This window comes from Vidua macroura, chromosome 10 (assembly GCF_024509145.1).
Source record: "Vidua macroura isolate BioBank_ID:100142 chromosome 10, ASM2450914v1, whole genome shotgun sequence".
NCBI classification, from domain to species: Eukaryota; Metazoa; Chordata; class Aves; order Passeriformes; family Viduidae; genus Vidua; species Vidua macroura.
The window spans coordinates 15,347,643-15,370,890 of record NC_071580.1 but is presented as its reverse complement, the minus strand read 5'-3'; the positions used below and the strand labels follow the sequence as shown (position 1 = coordinate 15,370,890).

Below are 23,248 nucleotides of genomic sequence, written 5' to 3'. Positions count from 1 at the left end.
GTTTGAATCCATTGCCCCTTGTCCTGTCCGTACATGTCCTTGTCAAAAATCCCTCTTCACCTTTTTCTGGGCTCCCTTCAGGTACTGGAATGCCACAATTAGGTCACACCAAAGCTTTCTCTTCTCAGGCTGAGCAAAGCAATTTCTCTCAGCCTTTCCTTGTAACAGAAGTTGGGGACCTCCTCTGGTCTTGCTCCATCAGGTCCCTGTCCTTCCTGTGCTGGGAGCCCAGAGCTGGATGCAGCGCTCCAGGTGGGTCTCAGCAGAGCAGAGCAGAGGGGCAGAACCCCCTCCCTGCCCTGCTGCCCACGGGGCTCTGGGTGCAGCCCAGGACACGTTTGTCTCTCTGGGCTGTGAGTGCTCATGGCTGGGTCAAGTCCAGCCTCTCACCCACCAGCACCCCCTGAGTCGTCCTCAGCAGGGCTGCTCTCAATCCCTTCATCCCTCAGCCTGGACTGATAGCAGGATTTGCCCTGACCCAGGTGCAGCACCTGGCACTTGCTCTTATTAAGTGGTGTATGCACCTATTTTAATAGATGTGGAGCCACAAAATACCTTGACTCCTTTAAAGGCTGGATGTTCAGGGCCCCAGTTAATTGAGTGCTGATCATGACTCACCACCTCCTCACCCCTCTCTTGAGGTGAGGAAGTGGTTTATCCCCATTTTACAGCTCAAGCTTCAGATCCTAAACAATTTAAAGACTTAACCAACAAGCTGGATTCTTGCCTAACAGCTATAGAGAGGCTGTGGTAAGTACAAAACTCATCCTGAAGCTCTGAACTACTGGTTTACACGATGCTGAACCTTGCTAGAGAAAACAACCAGGCCCTAATTTCTGTAAAAACTAAGAATAAATATTATATGTTTATGGGAAAACAATGAAGCCACTATAACTTCATTGTCACGAAAAAGAGGGCCACTGTGCATGCCATGGTCTTAACATCAACCCAAATTTAGGGAAAAGTAGACTCAACAGATGCAAGGTATCAGTGGTGTTTGCAGAGGCAGTGGATGTGTGCTGGCATTCCACACAGGCCACAGTCAGAGTTAATGACAGCCTGTTAGAAACGCTATCCACTGTTTCTTAAAACCTTTTCAAAACAAAATGGTAATGTTGTAAGACAGTTCTGGGCCATTTTCATGAGGCCTCCCACATAGAGAAACTCTCATTTATTTTATATTCAGACTATAAATATGCATAAATTACAGTATCCAGTCTTTATTTGAAGACATCAAGTGATGAAGACTGAGGTATATTTTTCTCAGGAATCATAATTTTAATCTGAATTATTATAGTTTTCAGTCACTAGATCTAATTTTACTTTTTTTTCCTCACAGATTAAGGAGCTACATGCTCACAGAATAATTAACACAGCACTTTTACTTTGTAGGTGATTCTACATTAAGATTAAGCCATTTTAACATGCTTTTAGATGAGCTGAACGTTTTGTGGTCACTCTTTTATTAAGACTAATGTGCTATAGCTGACATGGACATATCATGGCAGTTTTGAATCTTCACCATTTCTCCCTGTGTGGCCACTGCACATGCAGTTGCTTCTTGCAGTTATCTCCCACTAATAGTTACTGGTTTCTGAGGAAACAGGTTGAATGTTTAGCTTATGTGGGCCTGTAAAGCTTTTATAGGGAATAGGCCAAAAATTACATGGGCTCTTCCTTATACTGTAAAAATCTTCAGAAAGAAATGCCAGAGTGTGGAACACAAAATATAAAGATTCTTAATCTGTGCCTTAGTACTAAAATCATTCAGTCTTTCACATTATCAGACAGAAGGCAATGGAGTATTTTTTAAACATCAAATCAAAAACCTTAGAGAGTGACTTTAATATTCCAACCTGTTTTTTTTTTTCAGGCTGGCAGATACTACATAACACCCTAATGGGTAGAATGACTTCCTTTTTAGTTCTGGGTTAATAAATTGTATATGAATATTTTATGTTTCTGAAATTACTACAAAATTATAGAAGTCTACAATACTAAAACCAATAAATAGCTCACTTTCATTCTATGGCTATACCCCATTTTTGTATTAATACAGCAGTGACAACTATTAATCCCATCCCACTGTCTACTATAAAAACAGAGCAACAGCACATTATTTTTTCTTAATACCTTCTTGCTTAGTTTATAAGTGGCTATAAAGTTGATGCTCTTAAACAGCTTAGCAAGTCAATAATCAAATGCAGAATCATTCATCTACATTCCATATTCAGCTTTACCACTTTTTGGTTTTTTTTTATTTAAAGTGTTTGTGTGTCTGTTAACCTCAAAGCATATGCTCACAGGATTCTCTGCAGCAGAGGTACACAGATTGAAGTCCCTATTTTTGCTTAAGTAATGAGAAATCTAAGTCATAAAAACTTGGTGTGCTATCTCAAAGATACATATCAGGTTCTGTCAACATCTAGCACATCTGGTGTGTGCAAGAGTTACAGGTGAGCTCTATCAGGCAATTCTGCATTGGGTGGAGCTCTAGAAATGAGGCTTTGGCTTTTGGGAGGACAGCTGGTTGGTTTTGCTGAAGACAGTGTCAGGATCATTGTAAAATTGCTCCTTTCCTCAGCAATAATCAATTCTGAAAAAAAAAGTACACGTATAAAAACCGAAGCAACTGAGTTACTGATATTTGCAAGTTTACTGAAGAGCAAGATATTAAGAACTTATTCTTATTACAAAAAAAAAAAAAAAGCATATTGCAGAAATAGTCTGTGCCATCCATTTATCAGCTTCAGCTCCATGCAGAGGTGCTGTAGCTCAGTCTTTCTGGAAAACAGCAAGAAAAGCAGCAGCACGGCACATCCCCACGCTGTGTGCAGCCTGTCAGCAAATGGAGAGTACCTAATCCCTGAGCCTCTGCAGGGGAAACACAGGCACTTAAAGCTCCAACAAATGAAAAACGAGGCAAGCTCTGTGGAAGAGTGCTTAACCTGAACTTTTCAGTAAATTGCATAAATGGCCCTGGCCAAGTAAGAAGATTACATTGAACTGAGATTAATTTTACTATAAAAATTGAATGAGAGGTGCAGATTCATCCTTTGGAAAGCTGATTTGCTGATATGGTGTAATACAAAGAAAATATAGCCTCAATTTCTTAATACCTTCTAAAACCTTATGATGATAGCATGAAGTATAAAAGACATTATTATATATTATTCTAATCTTCACATTAATTCAGGTGTGAAAGAGATGCATTTTCACAAATAGGTAGACCTCCTAAAACAAATAACAGGAAAAGCCATATCATCTTTGATAAGTGCTTATATTGACAACTAACTAACTGGAATTGCCTAATTCCATTTGAGAATTATTTAAACTCTAAAATGATTGTGATTAAATTTAATATTTTAATTTATTTTCTCACATAAGATTAAAAAGTAAATTTCTAGCAGCTGTTAATTTTTTGCTGCCATTTCCAGATTGGGTCACAGTTCTGAAACACTCTTCTCATAAGCATGTTCTACTCGATGCTGTGCATGGAAAGGACAAGAAGACCTCTCCACTTTTTCTTACCATTAAAGCACAGGAGGAGGCAAAGTCAGGCACTAGAGAAAAACAACCCATCATGAAGGGCATAATGAGATAATATCAACCATCACAACAAGCCACAAACATCCACAGCAATTGTAATTTATCATGATAATTTCTGGGACAAATATTATGAAAAAGAAGCTTTTTAAAGACTTTTTAATTGCCTGAGGCAGCCATGAGAATACATTCAAATGCAAGGTAAAGAACAGGAGAGGGAACAACAGTTCCTTCTCGGAGTACTGGAAGACAAGAACTTTATATTTAATGTGGTGGAGGAAAGGGAGCTAAGAAATATACATGGAGAAAAGAGATGATTAACACAGGCAAAGCTGCAGTCTGTGTATCTGTCCCCTGAATGGGAATAAGCATTGTTGTCTTTAGTGCCAAAAAAAAAAAAAATCAAAAAAAGAAAAACAAAAATGCCAGTTACATAATGGATCCAATACAAGCACTGAATTATGTACACGGTTAGGAGAGGACCTGCACAAAGCTTCAGTGCATTCAGATCCACTGTGGATGCAAGAATATGGTTTTGAAGCCAGGGTGACAGGGAGGATGGGTGTATCTAAAAAAAACCGAAAAGTAAATCTCTTGGAAGAATGATTAAAAGCCTTATTTTGTACTTAACAGATATGAAACATCTGGACATCAGTGCTATTACATCAGGATTGCAATTTGGTCAGAAATATTCTGCTTCAGCACAGAAGGATAAAACCTTTAAGTTATTAGTATGAAGGAAGCAGCTGAATGTGTTTTAGTGCAAGACTACTGAAAAATAAACTATGAGAGAAGAAAAAGAGGAAAGCAAGAGTGGGGACAGTAATTGTAACATATAATATATGCAGCAAAAATAACAAGGACATGAGAAGACAAAAGTGACATATAGCTGTACAATATACAGCTGGTATTGCACAGCCTCTGGCCCTGTTCTAACAACACTTCCACAATTCAGGAGCCATAAAGCTTTGACTGCCTACCTAACGCAACTTGTACATCACTTCTGCTCTTACTTTTGGAAGAGGTGTGTAAGAGATCAGTGCTGCTAGGTCAGAGCAGAGGCTGCTGAGCTACAGGGTCACCTTTGGTAGGGCACAAAGCACTGTGTTCTTCCTGTGATGTGCTGTCTGTACAGCTTTAACTCCCATCTCTGCTTTTTCACTGTTGTTCTTCAGACATGTTTTTCTATGAAACTTCATTAACAAAGATTGCTTTGTGGATCCATAAATGCCTCTCACCAAATAGCTGGTACGCAAAATGAAATCTTACTTGATTTGAACTGACTGGTAGGTTCTCGATATATCTGTTTCTGTTTATCCTGTCATAGACAAGCAGGACCTATACCAATTCAAAATCAGGTCTCCTGTTGAATTCTGCCAACAGCTTTCAACAATATCAAATGTTACTGACAGCTGGAATGTACAAGGGTCTCAACACTGGGCATAGGATCCTAAACAGCATCTTACTCTGTTCCTTTGCCCACACATTTCTTAGGATCAAAGCTTAATTAATCTGGTTAATTTTAGTTAATCTGCATAGTGAGCTTTTGGTAGAAAATGTATTTTGCAGGTCTGTATCACTAAACTTTTGCACTAGCAGAGTAAAGCAGAGGTGAGTGATATAACATGGCCATAAATGTCTTGAGCATCTCCATGGATATCGAGAGCACAGCTGGTCACTCACCTATCAGTACTCATTTTTCAAACTCCACATACAGGACAGAAGTAGAACTTTTTCCTATCTTGTCCATTTCACATTCTTATCTTCCCATTTTCAGGATGCTATTTTTTGCTAATACCTGTGAAAAACTGCTCTTTCTAGAAAATCATCTATATGCAATTACAGCATCTCTCCGTAAGTGCTGTCAAATCACGTTAACTACTTACTCCAGAAAAAATTGGAAATGACCAGGTGCTTGCTGGGGCAGAGATGAATATGGAGTCATAACAGTTTCTCATCACAGATAAGTGTTAATTCATTCAATATTAAAAACAGAAGACAAAGCCAGAAAAAGTTTTGATAATTTAAACCATTTTGAAAAGTAGAAGTAATTAAGGCCTGTAATTTTCAGCCAGGAATGCTCTGATGTGGAGATTACCCATAATCTGCAGCTGAAACTAAGACCCTTGTGTTTTCCACTTATTTTATCAGAAAATTTAGAAAACCTCTATGCATATAAATACCTCCCATTGAATTTATTTAAATTGATGGGACTGACATAGCACAAACAGTGCAAGGGTAAGATGCATATCAATTTAGTTTGATGCTGTCATACAGCTCTGACTTTAAATTCTAAAGAGAGCTCATTTTAGAATTGTGGTATGTTTTAGTAAAACAAACACATATCCAGTTGGGTCTTAAAAAACCCACAGGGACTGCAAAAATCTCTCCTCTAGGAATAGGAAGCAAAGGCTATAATCCCTTCCCTTGATTCACCAGCTGTGCTCCCATCACTGCAGCGTGTGATGCTGCTGCCTTCCCTGGCTGCCAGGGCACAAAGCTGACCGGGGCTCAGCCTTCCCAGAAACTGCTCTCTAGCCAGTTTCTCCCTTTCCCTCCCACTTCTGGTCAGCAGAAGCGCCAGTACTGCTGGCCATAGACTTGGATATTACCACTCTTAGAACCCAGTGTTACTAAAGATAGAATAATTTTGCTGCTTGATTAAGTTTTAAAATTACTCTTCCCCTTTCAAATAGCATTTATAGTTTTAGTGCCCCAGAACAAGAGCTGGTCCTTTATCAAGAAATATCAAAACTCTGGGAAACCTTTCTGAATGGTTAGTAACATCAGTACTTCCAGTAAATTAAGCATGCCAAGCTACAAAGTGAAGGCATAAAGATTTTTTTTTTTTTTCTGAGAAGCATAGCACAGACTATGGGAAACATTGTGGGGGCAAAAGTAATCAGCTAGCAATTTTTCACTGTTTAGCCAATGTCTCGATAGTTTTGATACATTGAGGCAATAATCTGTAAAAAGGGCTGGAAGATGAGGCTGGGAAATAAAATGCCACCTCTTAGATTGGCTATTTCTGGATCAGTGCTTGCATCACCCTGCCTGCCAAAGAGACTTCGGCGTGTAAGAAGCCCCAAGAACAGCCGAGCTGCAGTCAGACCAGGCCTATATTTAGCCTAGAACACCTTGGATAGCAGCTAAAGGAAGAGTAAAATATTTGGGAAATAGCTGCTGAGATGGGAAAACTGTAGTACATCTATTTCCAGAGCAAGAACCTGCCTTGGCTTTCAGTGTGGAAGCTTACATTTTTCAAAGGGAAACTCCAACTTCCAGAAGAGGAGGGCAGGGTGGTTGCTATCCCACATTCTCCCCCAGGCTTACCTACTTCTGTCTTTTATGGGGGGTTAGCAATCATAATCCTAAAGTGAGGGGTGGGAGGGGAAACAGGACAGAGGCAGACAACCAAACGCACAGTACAGGTGCTGCTGCTTTACCCCAACATACTGCTTCCAGCTTGAACTGCTCAGTGTTCTCCCTATGGGGAAATATCACAGCACTGGGGAATTCCTCCCCTCTTTGTGAAAGGTGGGTGGGAGAGGAGCTTTCATATCAGCTGTTTAGGGTAGGTTGGGTTTTTGAGTTTGTGCCTTTCTGTAGCATTTTGCTCTCCTCTTTTTTCCTCTTTGAATCAGCTTTCCAGAAGCTGCTGCCAAACTAGATCCAGAGATATCAGGAACTTCAATCTAGTGCCTTGAAAATACTGGATGTGTCTAAACTGTTTTCCCTCCGCTAAGTTCTGCTTACAGCCTGAGATGTCACTAGTCCCCAGATACACACAAAAAACGAAGAGACCCAGGATATGTTCCTCACTCTGCCCCCAAAGCAGCTTCATACCTGATCAGTACAGGCATATTCCAGTACCAGGAGACAAGAACATGGTATTCCTCTAGAGGCATCAGTCAATCCTTCAGCCATTTGCTGTCAGTCACAGGCAGCAGAGGATGGAATGTTCCCCATCTGCTGTACCAACAGGCACCAAGGTTCTGATCAAGCACTGCCTGTGCAGCTTGTGCTGCTGCACTGGGCTGGGGTGACCACTCCTTTTCTTGGGGCAACCACCTACACTCACCTGAGAAAAGCTCCTAAAACACAACATAGTGGGAGAGATATCGTATGCTGGGAACACAGGGTGTGAAGTTCCTGCAGAATCACAGGAAGAGGTCACATAGCACAGATGCTTTCCAGTTCAAGCAATCAAGAGACCAGCAAAAAAAAGTCGGAGAAGGACAGGGCAAGCCCTGAAAAGGCTCACCTATCAGATTATACCTCCCCTTCAAATTTCAGCATTTCCAGAATCCATTTCAGCAAGGCTTTTCATTTTTCTCCATTCTGCCAACAGATTTAGCTATAGCAAAGTTTTGGCTTGGGGGAGGCACATTCATATTGAAACCATGGCATTCTCTCATGTCAGGCAGGCCCTTATTTCCTGCCTCTGCAGGGTACAGGCTGCTCAGAGCATGGAAACTGGCACTATTCATGTGAAGACAGGGGGACCGAGGACCAGAAACTCCACAGATGACAGACCTACCTCCAACAGGGGCCAGAAGAGAGGGCACAAGTGTTACAGGCATCTGGAATTTCACCAGTCCCTGCCCTTAGGCACCCACCTTCTCATCAGAGGAGAGCTCAGTAAGGGAAAGGAGATAGAAGAAAATAAAACACATGGTTGAGGGGAAAGGAGAAAGAATCTGGACAATTCAATTATGCAAGCAGTCTGCATATGGAAATTTGAGTATCTGATTAAGTTTGGCGGTGAGCATGGGGGACTTCACACATGACTGGAATTCATTCTTGTGCACCTTCCTAGAGAACATGAAGAAGCACCATAACTAATTCATGTCAGATGGGATGCTAAAGTGTTCCCCAAACAAGAGATTTTGGTAAAAAGCCAACATCTAACAACACAACAACAAAATATTGCACAAGTTCAGTAGGAGCTATCAGTGCCTGTATGGCCCTTTCATCCATTAATTATTTTTTTGCCGCTCTTGTTAACACAAGACACGAAACTGATCCAAAACAGTAACTGGTGGTGTTACCTAAAAACAGTTGAACTTAGCAAGCTAAAAAAAGCATCCATTTTAAAAGACTTCTGATTGCACCTTTTATTATACCTTATAAAGGTATACAAAGCAGTGCAGTACTACAATTACTACATACGTGGGTTGATTTTAGTAAGCTTTTCCCTTAATCCAAAGTTCCTCTGGAAAAGAAGAAATCCTTAAGATCTTGTACCACCCCTCCACTTATTCTGAACTACTCTTAGATATATATATTTGTTTGCAGAACAGTACTGCAGTCATGCAAAATGTGATTTTTTTAGTTTATTCTTGTGATTTACTATCTTTACCTTTTAAGCCAGACTGCTCTTCTAATATGCTAAAAGCTGCCCTTGGTAGGAAAAAAGAAGTGTCACCCAAAAGGGTTTCATTCACTTTTTCAGGCAAACTAAAACTTTAGTCTGCACTCAAAATGACAGCCAGAACACATCACCACAGGTACTTGTTTTTTCCTTCCTTTTTAAACAGGCACCAACTTATTTTCCCACTGAAACAGTTATACAAACAGTTACACTATCAAATCTCAAAGCTCCTCAAAATTTCCAAGTAATTGAAAGCCAGATTCTAGAGGGAGACAACATAGGTAAAAAAAGTATCAATACACATGATATTTTAATACAAAATATTAGCTTTTTTCTTTTTTTTTTTTACACAAGTCAGTTTTTTTAAAATATAGAACCTTAAAAAAAATGAACAAATTGCTATCCACACGCTATAAACACTTGTTTGTGCTCAGTTTGATCAAGTTATCAGAACAGTTTAAACACCAGTCCATAGTTTAAACACTGCTTTGAAGTTGGATGCAAACTATGCCGCACTGCGCGCTACCATTATTGTATGTACAGGGTGAAGCGCCTTCGGTCGGGTTTAATACGGTAATAAAAACTGTTCAGTTATCAGGTTCTTTGTGCAAGGATTTCACATTCTACTCATGCTCATGACAGGTCTGTATTACATTTCAGTGGCACTGGTCTGAGCAAGCACAGGTAATTCTGTGAATGTTCACCAGAAGAATGTCCATTACATGTTCTGGAAGTACAAGTTCTTCAGCTGGATAAAAGAAAACTTGTTAGTTTAGGGGCCTGATTAGCCAAAATTTAACAATTTCTAAGCACTGAAAGGAATTTTGATTTCTCAAAGTTGAATAAAAGTAATTAACTATCACATTTTCATGAAGATTACCTATGTAGCAGGTACATCTCAGGAATATTTGTAATTGCCCGTTTTTTTTGAACGCATAGAAAGGAAAAAATTTCTCTCAAAGTTGGAGGTCTTAAAAGGTCTTGTTTTAGTAGTAAATCATCCACAAGTTGCAGGTTGTTAGCCAAGTAGATTTAGGATGATTTACTTGCATTACAGTAATTTACACAATTGAGCTTTAGGCATACAGTACAAAACTATGAACAAAAAGGTGAAGCAAACTTTTTTATTTATATTCAGGTAAAAACATTAACCTGATGAAGTAAATTATTGCAGATTTGAGAAATCAGCACATAAAACAGTTGGACAGAGCATTGTTTACAGGTGCTTTATCTGTGTCAAAAGACAAAGGCTGAACTGCTTGTTCCAAGCTAGCACTGGGGGGAAAGAAAAAAAGAAAAAAAAAAAGGAGAAAAAACTACAAAATTAGCCAGGAACTTAGATCAAGAACAGGAAAACTGTTTACTCAAACAGGGAATGAAACGACTAATTTGTCTTTTAAAAAACTTTACATCAATTCGAAATGCTCTGGGCCTTACCACAATACATACTGGCCAGCCCAAGCTGTTGGACTTCAACTACATGAAAGAAATAATTCTTCCTTGCCTCCAGTACGAGGCTTTTGCTGCCTGAATCACTGTGTAAACAGCTCTGGAGCACTCTGGTAACGACTGTCGCCATTATATCCTACCACTACAGTAAAACTATGCTATAAGAAAGGTTCTACCTAGTTACAAAGGCTGAATTATATTGACAATATATATTTGATTTCAGTAAAATTTAAATTATCTTAATCAGAGAAAGAGGCATGGAGCAATTAAATGCCCATGCTAACCAAAACATAACAATTGTTGAATGTTGCACACAAAAAGAACCAAGTGAATTGCACATCAGACAATACATGAGGATGGGTAAAATTAGAGGCAGGTGAGGGTACACAGAACTAGTCTACTAAACTAGATTTGTCAAATACATGGTGTATTTTAATTTCTGTACTTATGTACAAAAGTTGTCTTTGGAGGAAAAACTTCAGACTTAGCTAGATGGATACACACAGCCCAGTATTAAACTGCACAGCGACATTTATTGTTCCAGCCTGGAAAAACATCCCTTTTTAAATTTCACACAGCAAAGCAAGTTAAAAACTTCACTCATCAAATAAATGATAATTTAAACAAGAACTTGCTAAAGAAACCTTGTCACAACAACTTTTAGGGCCTGATCACTTTAAGTCCATAGGGGCTTTTAATGAATATCAACCAAGTGTCTTTGCTTATAATCTGCAAGCCGTTTTTCTACAACAAGAAGGCGTAACACGTTTCCTTGACTCAGGTGATATATTTAGAAAAGAATCATGAGTTTCTCTTTTGCTGTAACAGGCAGACATTGCATTTTTCATTGTGATCAGGAAAGATGGAATGACTGCTGCCCTTCTCTTGCAGCTATCAAGAGTTTTTCACGCATTATCTCAATAGTTGAATAGTCCGGCAATTTGAGATAGTTCACACAAGTCATTACTGAGGGTAAGAAATCATCGGGATTCTCTGTGGACTCAAACGTCTTCCGTACAATCGTCAAGGGAGGATTCAAACTTCGAAAACCTAGTAATGAGAAAAGACACTCAGAATAAGGCTGCTCCTCCTGAACACCCACAGCTGACTGCAGACATGCCCAGTGACAGAAGCACACATCACACAACTGACTTCCTGGACACCTTCAGAAATTCAGAATACGGCTTTATAAAGCTGCACAACAAGCTAAAAATACCTAGAATCCTGCCTGCAGATTCGTCTTACAAGATGAATTTAAAATAAAAGAAAAAGCTGCATAATCTCTTTTTAATTGTCTTCTGTATGTGTAAAAATTCTATTCCAACCAATATTTTTAAGTTTGGCTTCATGCACATTTTTTAACAGGAATCATCTATGACTCTAGTACCTGATTATTCTTACTTCAGCTTACTAACACTCAATTGTGTCTGCATCATGTCTCCACAGAAGAGCTCCCAAAATATACTTAGAAAAAAGAATAATCAAGTCTTTCCCCCAAATCCCAAAGAATGTAAATATTGGAACAGATGCATGAATTCTGTTTTGACCTGCAAAGCACTCAGCTGAGAATACAGTAAAATGTGTATTATACAATAGTCCCTAGCAAAGACAGCAAATTTCTCTGTTTACTGCACTGCCTCTTACCTAAATGCTGAAATTCAAAAGGGGGAGAAATTAAATAAGATTAATAGTATCCTAAGTGTTGTTTCCTTTCTAGAAAGGAGACTATTGTTTTCAGGTTACAGTGCATCATACTGTTGCTATAACTTCATGCACCTCTAGCCAAAAAATATAGTATTAGGAGCTTTCTGTTTTATTTAAAGTTTGAACTCTCTTTTGCCCTGACAGATTTTCTGGCAACAATTTAAACCTGGAAAGTCAACTGTAGGAAGTGTCGTGAGATTAACACAAAGGTTATGAGAATTATACCTGATGTCTGCCCAGCCACTTCTGAAATTAGAAATGAGAAACCTGTATGAACCTCTCAAATACCTAAGTAAAGGAATTTCTTCCTATACTGAAGTAAACATCTTATTCAGAAATACATCAATAACAGTGATTTCATGCACAGCAACATGCAATAAGGAAAACCTACCTCCTACAGGCAGTCTGGGGCTGCCTGTCACAAACTGAAGAAACAGTCTTTGCTGCTCACTATCAAAACTACTGAGAATTTCAAAGAGATACTTCACTGCTCGACTGAGGAGGGAAAAAAACCAAGAGAGTATTATTTTATTTATAGTTAAAATAATTGCGTAAGATTCATATTCAGCACAGTACGAATATTTTCAAATACATATCATATAATTCCTGTAGCTTGAATAACAATGTATGAAGATTATTTCAAGGAAGTATTTTCTACTGTTTTGGTTTTTGTTTGTTTAACAAGACCAACATGGTGTTACCTGTCATGCGTATAACCGTGATCAGGCCTGCAACATTCCATTAAAGTCTTTGCATCCCAAGTGTCTGTCTTGCTGCCACACAAGAGCTGCTCCAACTGTAAAATTAAACAACAAGGAGTAAATGCTCCTCTTTGCCTTGCAAAGCATCAGGAACACAGGAGGTACCACAAAGGCTTGGCTAACACATTGTTCCAAAATGTGCTTTAATGTTTGTCCTGTTTGTCCTTAAAGTCAGAATTTATAAAGGTAAACAAACCTCTCAAAGTACAGTCTTCAAACAGACTCCCTCAAAGAAGAGTAAAACATTATCTCTTCTTGTCCAAAGAACCGTATTTGTGACTCAATTCAGTCCACTTAGAGTGTTGAGAATTTCAGAAGGAAATTGATATGGTGGTGGTGAGAATAAAGCAAGATCAACTATCCTTATTCTTTACACCTTCATCTGAATCTGTTCTTACTGTCTGAAGCTTTGCTAAAGAGCTGACTACTTGTTTTATTGTTCTAGTAGAAGATCCAGGTAGTGTACACAGCTATCTACAGCTATTTAGAGGTACTGCAATACAGGGAAGTAGGGTACCCATACTCCATAGAGAAATTAAGTATGATACATAAATTAAAGCACTTCTCAGAAAAGCTGGATACACACAATTTAAAGAAAATGGAGCTGTTCATAATAAAAGCATTAAATAAGTGACTACTGAACAGAGAAATTTTAAGAGTTAAGTGTGGAATTTCAGGGACACTCAGTTTTACTAACTTGCATCAGAAATGCAATGTCAGACTGTCACAAATGCCCTGCACCCAGGTTAAGACTGCCCACACATGCAGATAAAGGTTATAAAAGCAGCAGCAAAAACACTTTCACCAACCTCCTCAGGATAGAAGTACTGAAGATGACTAAGGGGGAACACTGACTCAAATCCATCTCTGAAGGAGTCGAACTGTCTGGCAACACCTTCATTTAGTGCCCAGAATATAACCAACTGCAGGGAAAGAAAAAAAACAAAAATGAAAAAAGCAATCTGTACAAAGGAAGCATGCAGCGATCACTACTGTACAAAGAAGTACAACTGCAGAAGCTACACTCCAGCAGCCCAGCCATATGCTCACTGGAGTTACCACAGGGTGCACATTGATTCATGGAGCTGCTCTACAGCATTGCCTCATTCTGCCTTAATTCATAATTTACATTACCCTTAACATGAACTTTTGCAGAATTTAAACAACTTATTTGCCTTTGTTTTTAACAAAACAAACAGAACTCAGAATAGCTGGTTAAACAGAAATCTTGAGAAGCCTTACCTAGGTGTTCTCTCTCTACACCTCTTAAAATGCAGCACCTGAAGCAGAAATCCATAGGGCATCATTTGGCAATATTATCTTAATTTCCCCCATGGAAATATATGGGTCCCTATTCTAACATTAAGTTTAAAAAGATAATCTCTAGCCTGTTTGATATATTAAATGGCTTAATATTATAAGAATACATAGAAACAAAAGCAGTAACTTCATTTCAAGTTACTGGAATATGGTTAAGACTCATAATGCAAAAGACAGTAAGACACTAATCTAGGCCTTTTGAGCATAATTTTTCTGTTTTGTTTTGGTTTTATATCTGTAGTTACCCTCTCAACATTAAAGTAACTTCCAAATTGGACAGCACATATTGAAACTACAATCAGTGGCGGGGAGGAAGAGCATATGACACAAACGAGACCAGAGTTCTCTTAAATAAATCTCCTGCAGCCAGTATTTCTCCACTAAATTAAGGTATTTTACATAGCAGATTGCAGGCCAAGTTCAGATTCTTTGTCAGTCAGTGCTATTGCTGCTTATACTTGCCCTGGATATCTTCAACCCTAGCAGGAAACAAGGGCTGGTTGTAAAAGATGTGCTGTCAACACAGAACAACTAGTTTAAAATGTGTTAAAAGCTCTGGCCTGTGGTGCTGATTAAAGTCATCTATGGGTGCATCTGAACAGGAGTAAAAAGTTCATAGATCCTGATGGAGTCCTGAAGCAAGTATGTCACCCTGTCCCAATAACTGAAGAGTTACTGGTTCAGAAAGCTCTCAAGATATAAAAGCTCATTAGGATCTGCTGGTAAGTTTTCCAATAGAAGAGTCAGGCATTGCATTTCATGTGAGATACACTGCACTACTTCCACAAACCAGTTTCAATACTGAACAGGAAGGTAGCAAACCAGCAGACAAAAAACTCTTCTACAACACAGAATAGTCTATGGCTATTCTAACAGCAGAGCTGCTTACCTACAATTGTGATTAGTTTTTATGAAAGCTGAAAGAGCATGTGGCATAATTAAGCTGCACTGCATTCTTGCAGATTCAAAGAGAAGATCAAATTGCTAGACAAAAATCTACACTACTGAAACTTTTTGCTCACAAATTTAGAACAAGCAAGGTGGCCTCTTTATAATACAGGGGAGAAGAAGAATAAAAAAAGAGAATGAAGTCTTTCACTATACTGGTAATTGAAGCAGCTCTATTTTCTGATAAAGGCAGCTCCTGTGGGAACTGCCCTTGGGGGGGAAAACAGGGAGGAGGAGGGAAGAGTGACATGATGGCAGGAGAGGCATGAAAAGCAACACTGGGATATTCCAGCTTTATAAACTATTTTTCATGTTAATCCTCACACAAGATTTTAATGAAAATGACATGTTCAAGAGCAGGGCAGCTGATACACAGGATGCTCTACAGGCCAGCTGATCAATTAAATATATTGTTTCTAAAATGCAATTCATCATACTTGTGATGGAGAGAAACTAATTTTCCCTTTTAAGTATTTTCTATTTCTTTCACATCAAGTCTGTAAAGCTATAAAGACGAAGACAGGAAAAACTACACAGAGATCCTTTAAGAAAATAGAAGTTCCAGAAGTTTTTAGTAGGAGGAAAGAAAGTTTTCTGTTGTAATCTCCTTTTCCTTTACAAAGACAGAAGCCTGCAGCAGGACAACTACAGGATATCTGAGCCATCTGTAAGCCTTTCTCAGTGTATCATATCTGATACAGTTACTTAGGGAAGAAAAAAAAAAAATTACTGCAAACTAGGGAAATCAGACTGGAATGCTTGACTGCAACATTACTCAGTAAATGAAGAATGCAAATTCTGTTTCTAATAAACTGTGCAAGTTTGTATTGCTACTCTGATAGGTCTGCAAAGAGCTGTAAATTCTGTTTAATTCTGTAAGTGATTCTTGACTAGCAGAATTTGCTTTTAACAAACACATGAGAAGTGGATAGGTAACAGTTTGGAACTAGAAGGTAAATAAAAACTGCTCAATATTCACTTGTAAGGATTACAAAACAACTCTGCAAAATTTGTCAGCTGATAGGAATTTACATGACCCTTATTAAATTGTTTCTACCAAAACATCAGATGTGTTTCTTATCAGTGCTTCAAAACTTAACAGTCCTCAGAGTGAAACTGGCAGTACCCTAACCTGTCAGGAAATGCATTATTTAGTAACTGGAATACAGTGATCCTCCTTCTCCCATCCCACTCACAACTTCATGTGATAATATTGCATTCTTCCTGTCTTTCCTCATTTCTTTTCCAGGCTGTTTTTAACCACTTCTCTTTATCACTTCCTTCAACAGAAACAGCTTCCTGCCTTTGTTCAGCAATATCAACCTTTTGTTTTTCTATGTCCCTTTTGCCATAGGAATGGATCAATACACATGTGTACTGTCAATTTATTCTAGCAATATTTTGTTATCTTTTCCTTATTTATTCTTTTTAGCATTTTTTCACATGTGTGTGGGGTTCTTTGGTTGACTGGTTCAGTTCTCCTTGGGATTTTTATTGGTTTGGTTTTGGCTTTTTGGGCAAAAAACTACTAATGCTTTGACTCACAACTGCTGATGTTTTTGTAAGACTGAGCCCAAAAAAATTACACTACTATTACAGCAGTTCAAAGGCCACTGGGATGCTAGATGCTAGATCACTATTGCTAAATGATTTACTACATCACTATTCCTAAAAAATTCATTATCATAACCAATTAAAATGAATCCACTTAAAATACTTCTCCAAAAAGCCAAACTTCTGATGACTTCTTTACATATAAACCAGACTTCTTGTACTACACAATTTTCAAGTCAAGTGCAATTAGATTCTAACAGTTTTACTGTAGTAATAAACTAGTATAGAAGTCATAAGTAGGAAAATTACTGTCATGCCTAGTTTATGAGAATGAACTGAAATATATATGGAAACAGACTACCTGGGAGCAAGGAAAAAAGAGAATTTTAGTCATAGGTTTGCTTTTACATACTCTGAGATACTCCTCTAAATTGTGGATAGTGACTGGTGTATCTTTTCCCCCTTTCTTCAGTTCTATATTGGGAAACCCAGGAAGTGTGAAGTCCAGCCCTAGATCTTCCACTGAGCAGCCATTCATAGTCAGAGCCTCCAATGCATACTGTAGACTTTCTTTGGTCTAAAAAATTGGAAGTGAAAACAAATAAGAACAATTAATTTAAATAAACTTATCCAGAAGTTATGACTTCTAAAGCAGCTTTGACATTTCTGTAATAGCATGACCATTAAAACTGTTGCAGCTCTCCTGGCTTTCCTTCTGGAGCTTTCATACATAACAGTAAACCAAGAGAAAGCAAATAAACAAGCTTAATGGATAAACTGGAAAGATCACAGGAGTGCACTTTTTTCCAGTAGTTTTGGAATTAACATGCCAGAAGACAAACTACCTAGAAAATACTACAGCAAGAAAACAAAATGTGAAATATGCTATGGCTCAGAGCCTGTTTTTTCCATAGAACAGTTAATGGCATTTATATTTGGCATGCATACTGACATTTTTCAGCTTTCATCCACCAGGTTTCAGGTTTTTCAAATTCTTGGGAAATTAAAAGCCATGACCAAGGAGAAAGAGACAGACAATGAGGTAAAAGATAAACAAAGAGATAAACAAACTTGCAATACTTTCACTAGTAACAAACCAGATAGGTGTATTAAGAGTATAAATTAGGTTATTACTTCCTGCCATCTATTAACATTGGATGCTAGAAAAACCATGTGTGCCAAAGACCTTTTACCACTAGTGCCAGAGTGAACTGTGGTATTTTCAGCTTAGAGTAGATATCCTTGAAAAATTAATGTATGTCTGAAAGAAACTGTATGCTCATACATGATGACAGATCACCTCAGTTCTGCATACAGCTCTTCAGTGAAAAAAGAATTCCTACATAAAAGGCACTTCTATGAAATATGAAATTTTGATTAAACCAACCAGTAAAAAAGCCAAACTTTTGACTGTTCAAGAAGCAAGGATAGATTTTTTCCCACCGATATTTAAGTTGGTTAGTCTATTTAAAGTGAATCAAAAGAAAAGTTAGGCAAACATCTGGCAGTTTTAGACTGTTGAATCACAAAGAAGAATGCCATAATGAATTTCTCACGCTAGACTTTACAAAAAGACTGTTTTATAATTATTAGTCATTGATCTAATAACATTAAAACTACTCTGTGTGAGAACAAAGTAATTATCACTATTACAATTAGTTTCAAGCCCTATGATATGTTCTGAATTACTGCTATTTCACAAAATCCAAACGTGTAAAGATGCACTCTTCCATTCTTAGGGTTATTTTCCCACCTGAGTTTTATCCTGTTCAAGTCTTTTCTTTTGTCTTACAATATCTTCAAGGTGATATATTGATTTGGCTACTACTGGATCAATACTGAACAAGTCATGCGATGTCAAGGAAGTTTCCTGTCGTAGCATCCACTTATAAAAAGGAAGTCCAAGAGGAAGGTCCACCTGGGAAGCAAAGCAGCGAACTGTTTAGTACAGAATATACAAAATAGTAAAATATACAAAAGTATATTTTTTACTACTTCATCTCTTCACCATCTACAATACTATCTTCAGAGCTCTGGCACACACCAAAACACCATGTCCTAGTGGTTTTGCCTCAGAAATTTACAGTCAAGAAAACCCAAGTGACTGCCTAGTGCATATATATTAAAGCAATGAGCAACTGGAGTAACAATGAGCTGAAAACATTCTTGAAAGACTGGAAAGAACTTCAACATGTACTACCCTTTTCCCCCCACAAAAGTTCAGCTGCATGCTTGTCCTCCTCCCTGCCCTGCCTCAGACAGCTCTTATTTCTTGAGCTGAAAGTAATACCATTTAACTCTTAATACTTTTATCCCTCAGAACTAGTATACACTAATACACTCATATATAGTGTATATATATAGTATATATATATATATACTATATATATAGTGTATATATTAGTATACACTAATAACTAGTATACTACTAATACACTCAGAAGTAGTATTTTTATGTAACCCCTTCAGAATAGATTTCCTATTTCATTCTCACCAGTCTGAAGTCCATGATTGCCTTGGCCATTAGTTTTCCCAGAAAGCGGAACTTCATTTTAACTTTTGCAATGTGAGCTGGCTTGGCTGTTCTACCAAAAGGAAGTGCAAAAAGGCCTTGAAGGTTATGAATGTACTTGGTACCTTCCTGGCTTCCTGTTGAGGAAGAGAGAAGGAGAAGAGTTCAGTATTTACTCTGCTAGTTTTTTTCAATATGCAAGTGGCATTCAGATAAGGTTAACCTAAGCTTCTTATTAAAATTAAAAAAAAAAAAAACAAAACCAAAAACAACCAAAACAAACACACAAAAAAACCCCAACAAAACCCACAAAGATCCACACTCTATCATCAATCATCAACCACATTATCTGACCACAAACCGAGGTGCTCTTTACATAACTGAAGTCAACTTAGAATCAATTCAATATTAATCAATATTTATAGATTAGGTAGTAGAGCAATTACCTTTTGGATTGGCTAAAGTCACTTCTTCTCCCCTCCAAAGGCCTAAGTCTGCTCTCTGTAGTTCCTGAGATACAAGTGCATAGAACTCTAGTGTAGGGCCTAGGCCTGTGCCAACCTACAGGGGATGGAGGGTGAGAGGAGAGGAGCAGGAATGAGAAAGATAAGTCCATTAGGTCAGTCTGAATATAAAAATCTGTACTTAGTCTGAGAAATACTATACATTATTTGCTATAAAAAAGACTGCATGGCAAAAATCATCTAGGGAACCTAACTACAGGAACATTCACAACATGACAGGCAACCTGGAAAGACCACATACTAGAGGAAGTAACAGTGGAGTGGAAGTATTAACCACCTAATGTTCATATTATAGAGGAAAGACACACAGCTGTTTGCTTAAGAGTTAGAAAAAAATGAGCTCTGTTGACTACAATTGATTATGAATTTAGATCAGAAAGAGCTTCTCCTAGCAATTAAAAATCACAACCAATTATCCTAGATTAGGGATAATTAAAGGATAAAATTCTTTAGCACCAGCAACATGAAAGACAAAGGGTCTGACCAAGCCATTTTAGGAAAGCTGTAGCTATTTTATAATAATCATCAGTAAAAAGGGGTTAAATTAGACTGCAGTGATATTACTTACTTCGTTCTCATACTGGATTTCCAACATGGCTCTTGAACTGCCTAGATCCTGCATCACAGATTCTGCTTGTTTCAAAAGCTCATCTCTGTTCACAGTGCGCTACACAGTAGAGAAGTTTCATGTAGTGAAATTATGGCTTTAAGTTCCAGCTCCCAAGGCAGTTACAACAGGTAAAAATCAGTTATGCACATTTTTCCACCCCACGCCAATAGTTCCACAGTTTGGTTCAACAATCTGTAAGCTTATGCTTTGATAAAGTAATTCTTGCTTCTATATGAGAACTGTTTAGAATCAATGTGTTCAATATAAAATGAAAAAACAGTGCCTTATATTTACATCAGTATAACTAATAGGTACTATTCTTGCCAAGAATATGGCAATAGGACTATGATACAAAGTATTGTCATGTGACATTAAATACCTCAAACTAATATGCAGAGAAGAAAATAAAGATGCTGAAACCCAAACAAAAACCCCAACAGCACTGGGATCCCTACATGTGGGCAGCTATATTCTTTTTGAACTTGATTTTTCCCACAGGTATTCAAGATCATATAGCATATATAGCAGATATTATTTTAAGATAATGTATGTCCAAATTCAAGACAGACATCCAAGACTCCCTCAAATTTAACACAGTCAAAGCTCACTTTTATTATGTTGTGACAGGTGATTTGCCTTCCCCAAATACAAGGACAGTATTTTTGTTTATTAAGGGTCTAAATCTTGTTACTTGAATTCTGCTGAGAATCACGCAAAACAGGGGTCTACAAGCCAGGATGGGGAAATATCACTAATGCTGTCTAAAACTGTTCACTGCTGGAGTTTAGTTTCAGGAATTATGTCAGGGTGCCCCCTCCTGCCCTCATGCGGCCGGCACAGAGAAGACATTCTGCCTTCTGCTGGGGGACTGCAGGAACAAACCCACCTCCCCTTCTCTGTACACCAAAACATCAAGTTCTACAAATGAGCCTTGCTCACAATGATATTCTTAAAGACAATATAAAAATAAATAGATCCTTCATTCCATTTTAAACAAGGTGTACTTACTTTTTTCCTGTCCAGCCGTGGTGCCACTCTGCTATCCTGAGAATCCGACTGATTGATTTCTGGATTAGTATCCAGTAGCCTTTGCATGGCTCGATCACGATCAAAGGCCGTTACATAAAACAGCATTTGGCGTGTATCAAACGGAAAGAAAAACGGGCTGTGAAGAACATTAGATTAGTCAGCTGTGTTCCAAGCGGCATCTCGGACTAGCATTTGGTTTAAAACACAACAGAAATGTTTTATTACACTCTGTGGTGAAAGCAGCCTCCAAAGCACACTTTAGTTTTAGTTAAAATGCTTAGGAGCAGGAGTTTTGAGAAATGCAATATATGAAGGAGAAAAATTCCAGAAACTTTTGACTCCTTTTGAAAAGTAACTCAAAATACTTGAATGCCTTAGCTGTACAAAGTTTACATCAGAAAATAAAATTCCTTGTTCACCACTGTTCTACAATTAGTAAATCCAATAGATCAAAGATTTAAGACCAAGCTCCCATATTTGGCAGCAGAAAGACATGAGAGCCTGCCTAGAGCAGCACCACTGTTCTACCTTCCACCATTTGCAAAAAATATCTTAAATAATCTGTGAAAAATTACCAGAGAATTTATCACTTCCACTATTCTCAAAGGCACGTGTATGTTAACAGTGTGGTGCTCCATTGATATTAAGTGGAAAAGCAGTCTTACTGAACAAATAATGTTAGATGTTTAAGAATATACATTTGTGCTCATCATCTTATCTGGAACATTTATGAAGCAAGTTAGAGATCTTATTTTTTAAATGAAAAGCCAAAGAGTTTCTCTGAGTATGTATTTCCACAGTCATCAACAATATTGCTGCAATTAACACGCTTGAGAAAGCCAAGATTGTCAACTCTAATTTCTCATTCTTTCAAGTGCAAGAACTTTATGGCTTGTACTCTGTATCAAGATACTACAAAGTACTATGTATATAGCTTCATAAAAATTATTTAGATTCTTTTATCAGTATTGTTTATAAACTTATCTTCCTATGTATCATACTGAATGTGCCAAGATAAATACAGTGATAGCATAAGAATGTTATTAAGCAGTTTAACAGGAGAAAAAATATCACCTGAAAAATCAAAATTTCAGTGGAAAACCTTCAGATTGCTCACCAAGTCCTGTAAGAAATGGTCCAAACTCTGCACATATTCTACCTCTCAGAATGTGATTTAAACAATGCAATGTATGTGTAAACATCCATGCCACTATGTAACTTGGCAATACTTTTGTGACTACATTTTGCACTCTCAGGAGTCCTGTAAGGATGATGCACTGTGCTGCCCAGCCAACATTCCTACTTAACTGGAATTAGACACACTACACAGTAAATCACTCATACCATGTTTTTCCAAGTTCTGTCAGCCAAGTCGGGATGTTTCCTGTCATAATGACCAAAGGATCCTGAAGCTGCCTGTTTGCTTTTGCCGTCAGTTTACTGTTGATAAACTCCGAGGTTGGAATTATCTCCTTGCAGACTGCATTCTGTGTTAAATAAAAGCAATGCATTTCTAGTTAGAGAAATGCTGAAAGAAATAGCAAGTCTGTTAAAAAAGATTTATGCTTCTAATTTGCTTATCATAGAAAGTAAAAAAACTTCCACTGCCATTTTGTTAATCCAGAGTCTCAGACATTAAAGGACTGAGTAGATGTTTACTACTATTTGCCTTTTCAGAAATAATGTTGGTCTTCAAAATTAAGGAAGGACAAAGCATGGATATTGTGTTCAACACAGTATAAAGAAAATATGACTCAATATAAGAATTCACAGCCTTCATCTTCTGAGAAGTTAGACAAACATGTGGGGAAGATGGCAGTATTTGCATATTCTGTCTTCTTTGAGGGGCAGTGGAGAGAGGAGAAAGGTTATTTGAAATGTTACATATGGTTCTGACCTAAACCAAGTATCAAAGTG

At 37.9% G+C, this 23,248-nt stretch overlaps 1 protein-coding gene across 14 annotated transcripts in view; it reads right to left on the bottom strand.

Annotated features, from left to right (window-relative positions):
- Positions 1-10,030: 10,030 nt before the first annotated feature.
- Positions 10,031-23,248, bottom strand: part of TRIP12 (thyroid hormone receptor interactor 12) — an 80,083-nt gene continuing 66,865 nt past the window's right edge. For all 14 annotated transcript variants that reach the window (XM_053986510.1, XM_053986507.1, XM_053986511.1 and 11 more), the window contains 11 exons: positions 22,676-22,818; positions 21,311-21,467; positions 20,261-20,359; positions 19,615-19,729; positions 19,151-19,305; positions 18,410-18,574; positions 17,069-17,233; positions 13,644-13,757; positions 12,775-12,869; positions 12,465-12,568; positions 10,031-11,419 (listed from right to left, as the gene is read on the bottom strand). In XM_053986510.1, coding sequence (XP_053842485.1) covers positions 11,223-11,419; positions 12,465-12,568; positions 12,775-12,869; positions 13,644-13,757; positions 17,069-17,233; positions 18,410-18,574; positions 19,151-19,305; positions 19,615-19,729; positions 20,261-20,359; positions 21,311-21,467; positions 22,676-22,818 — 1,509 coding nt within the window. In that variant the 3' untranslated portion in view covers positions 10,031-11,222. The remainder of the gene's footprint in view (positions 11,420-12,464; positions 12,569-12,774; positions 12,870-13,643; positions 13,758-17,068; positions 17,234-18,409; positions 18,575-19,150; positions 19,306-19,614; positions 19,730-20,260; positions 20,360-21,310; positions 21,468-22,675; positions 22,819-23,248) is intronic.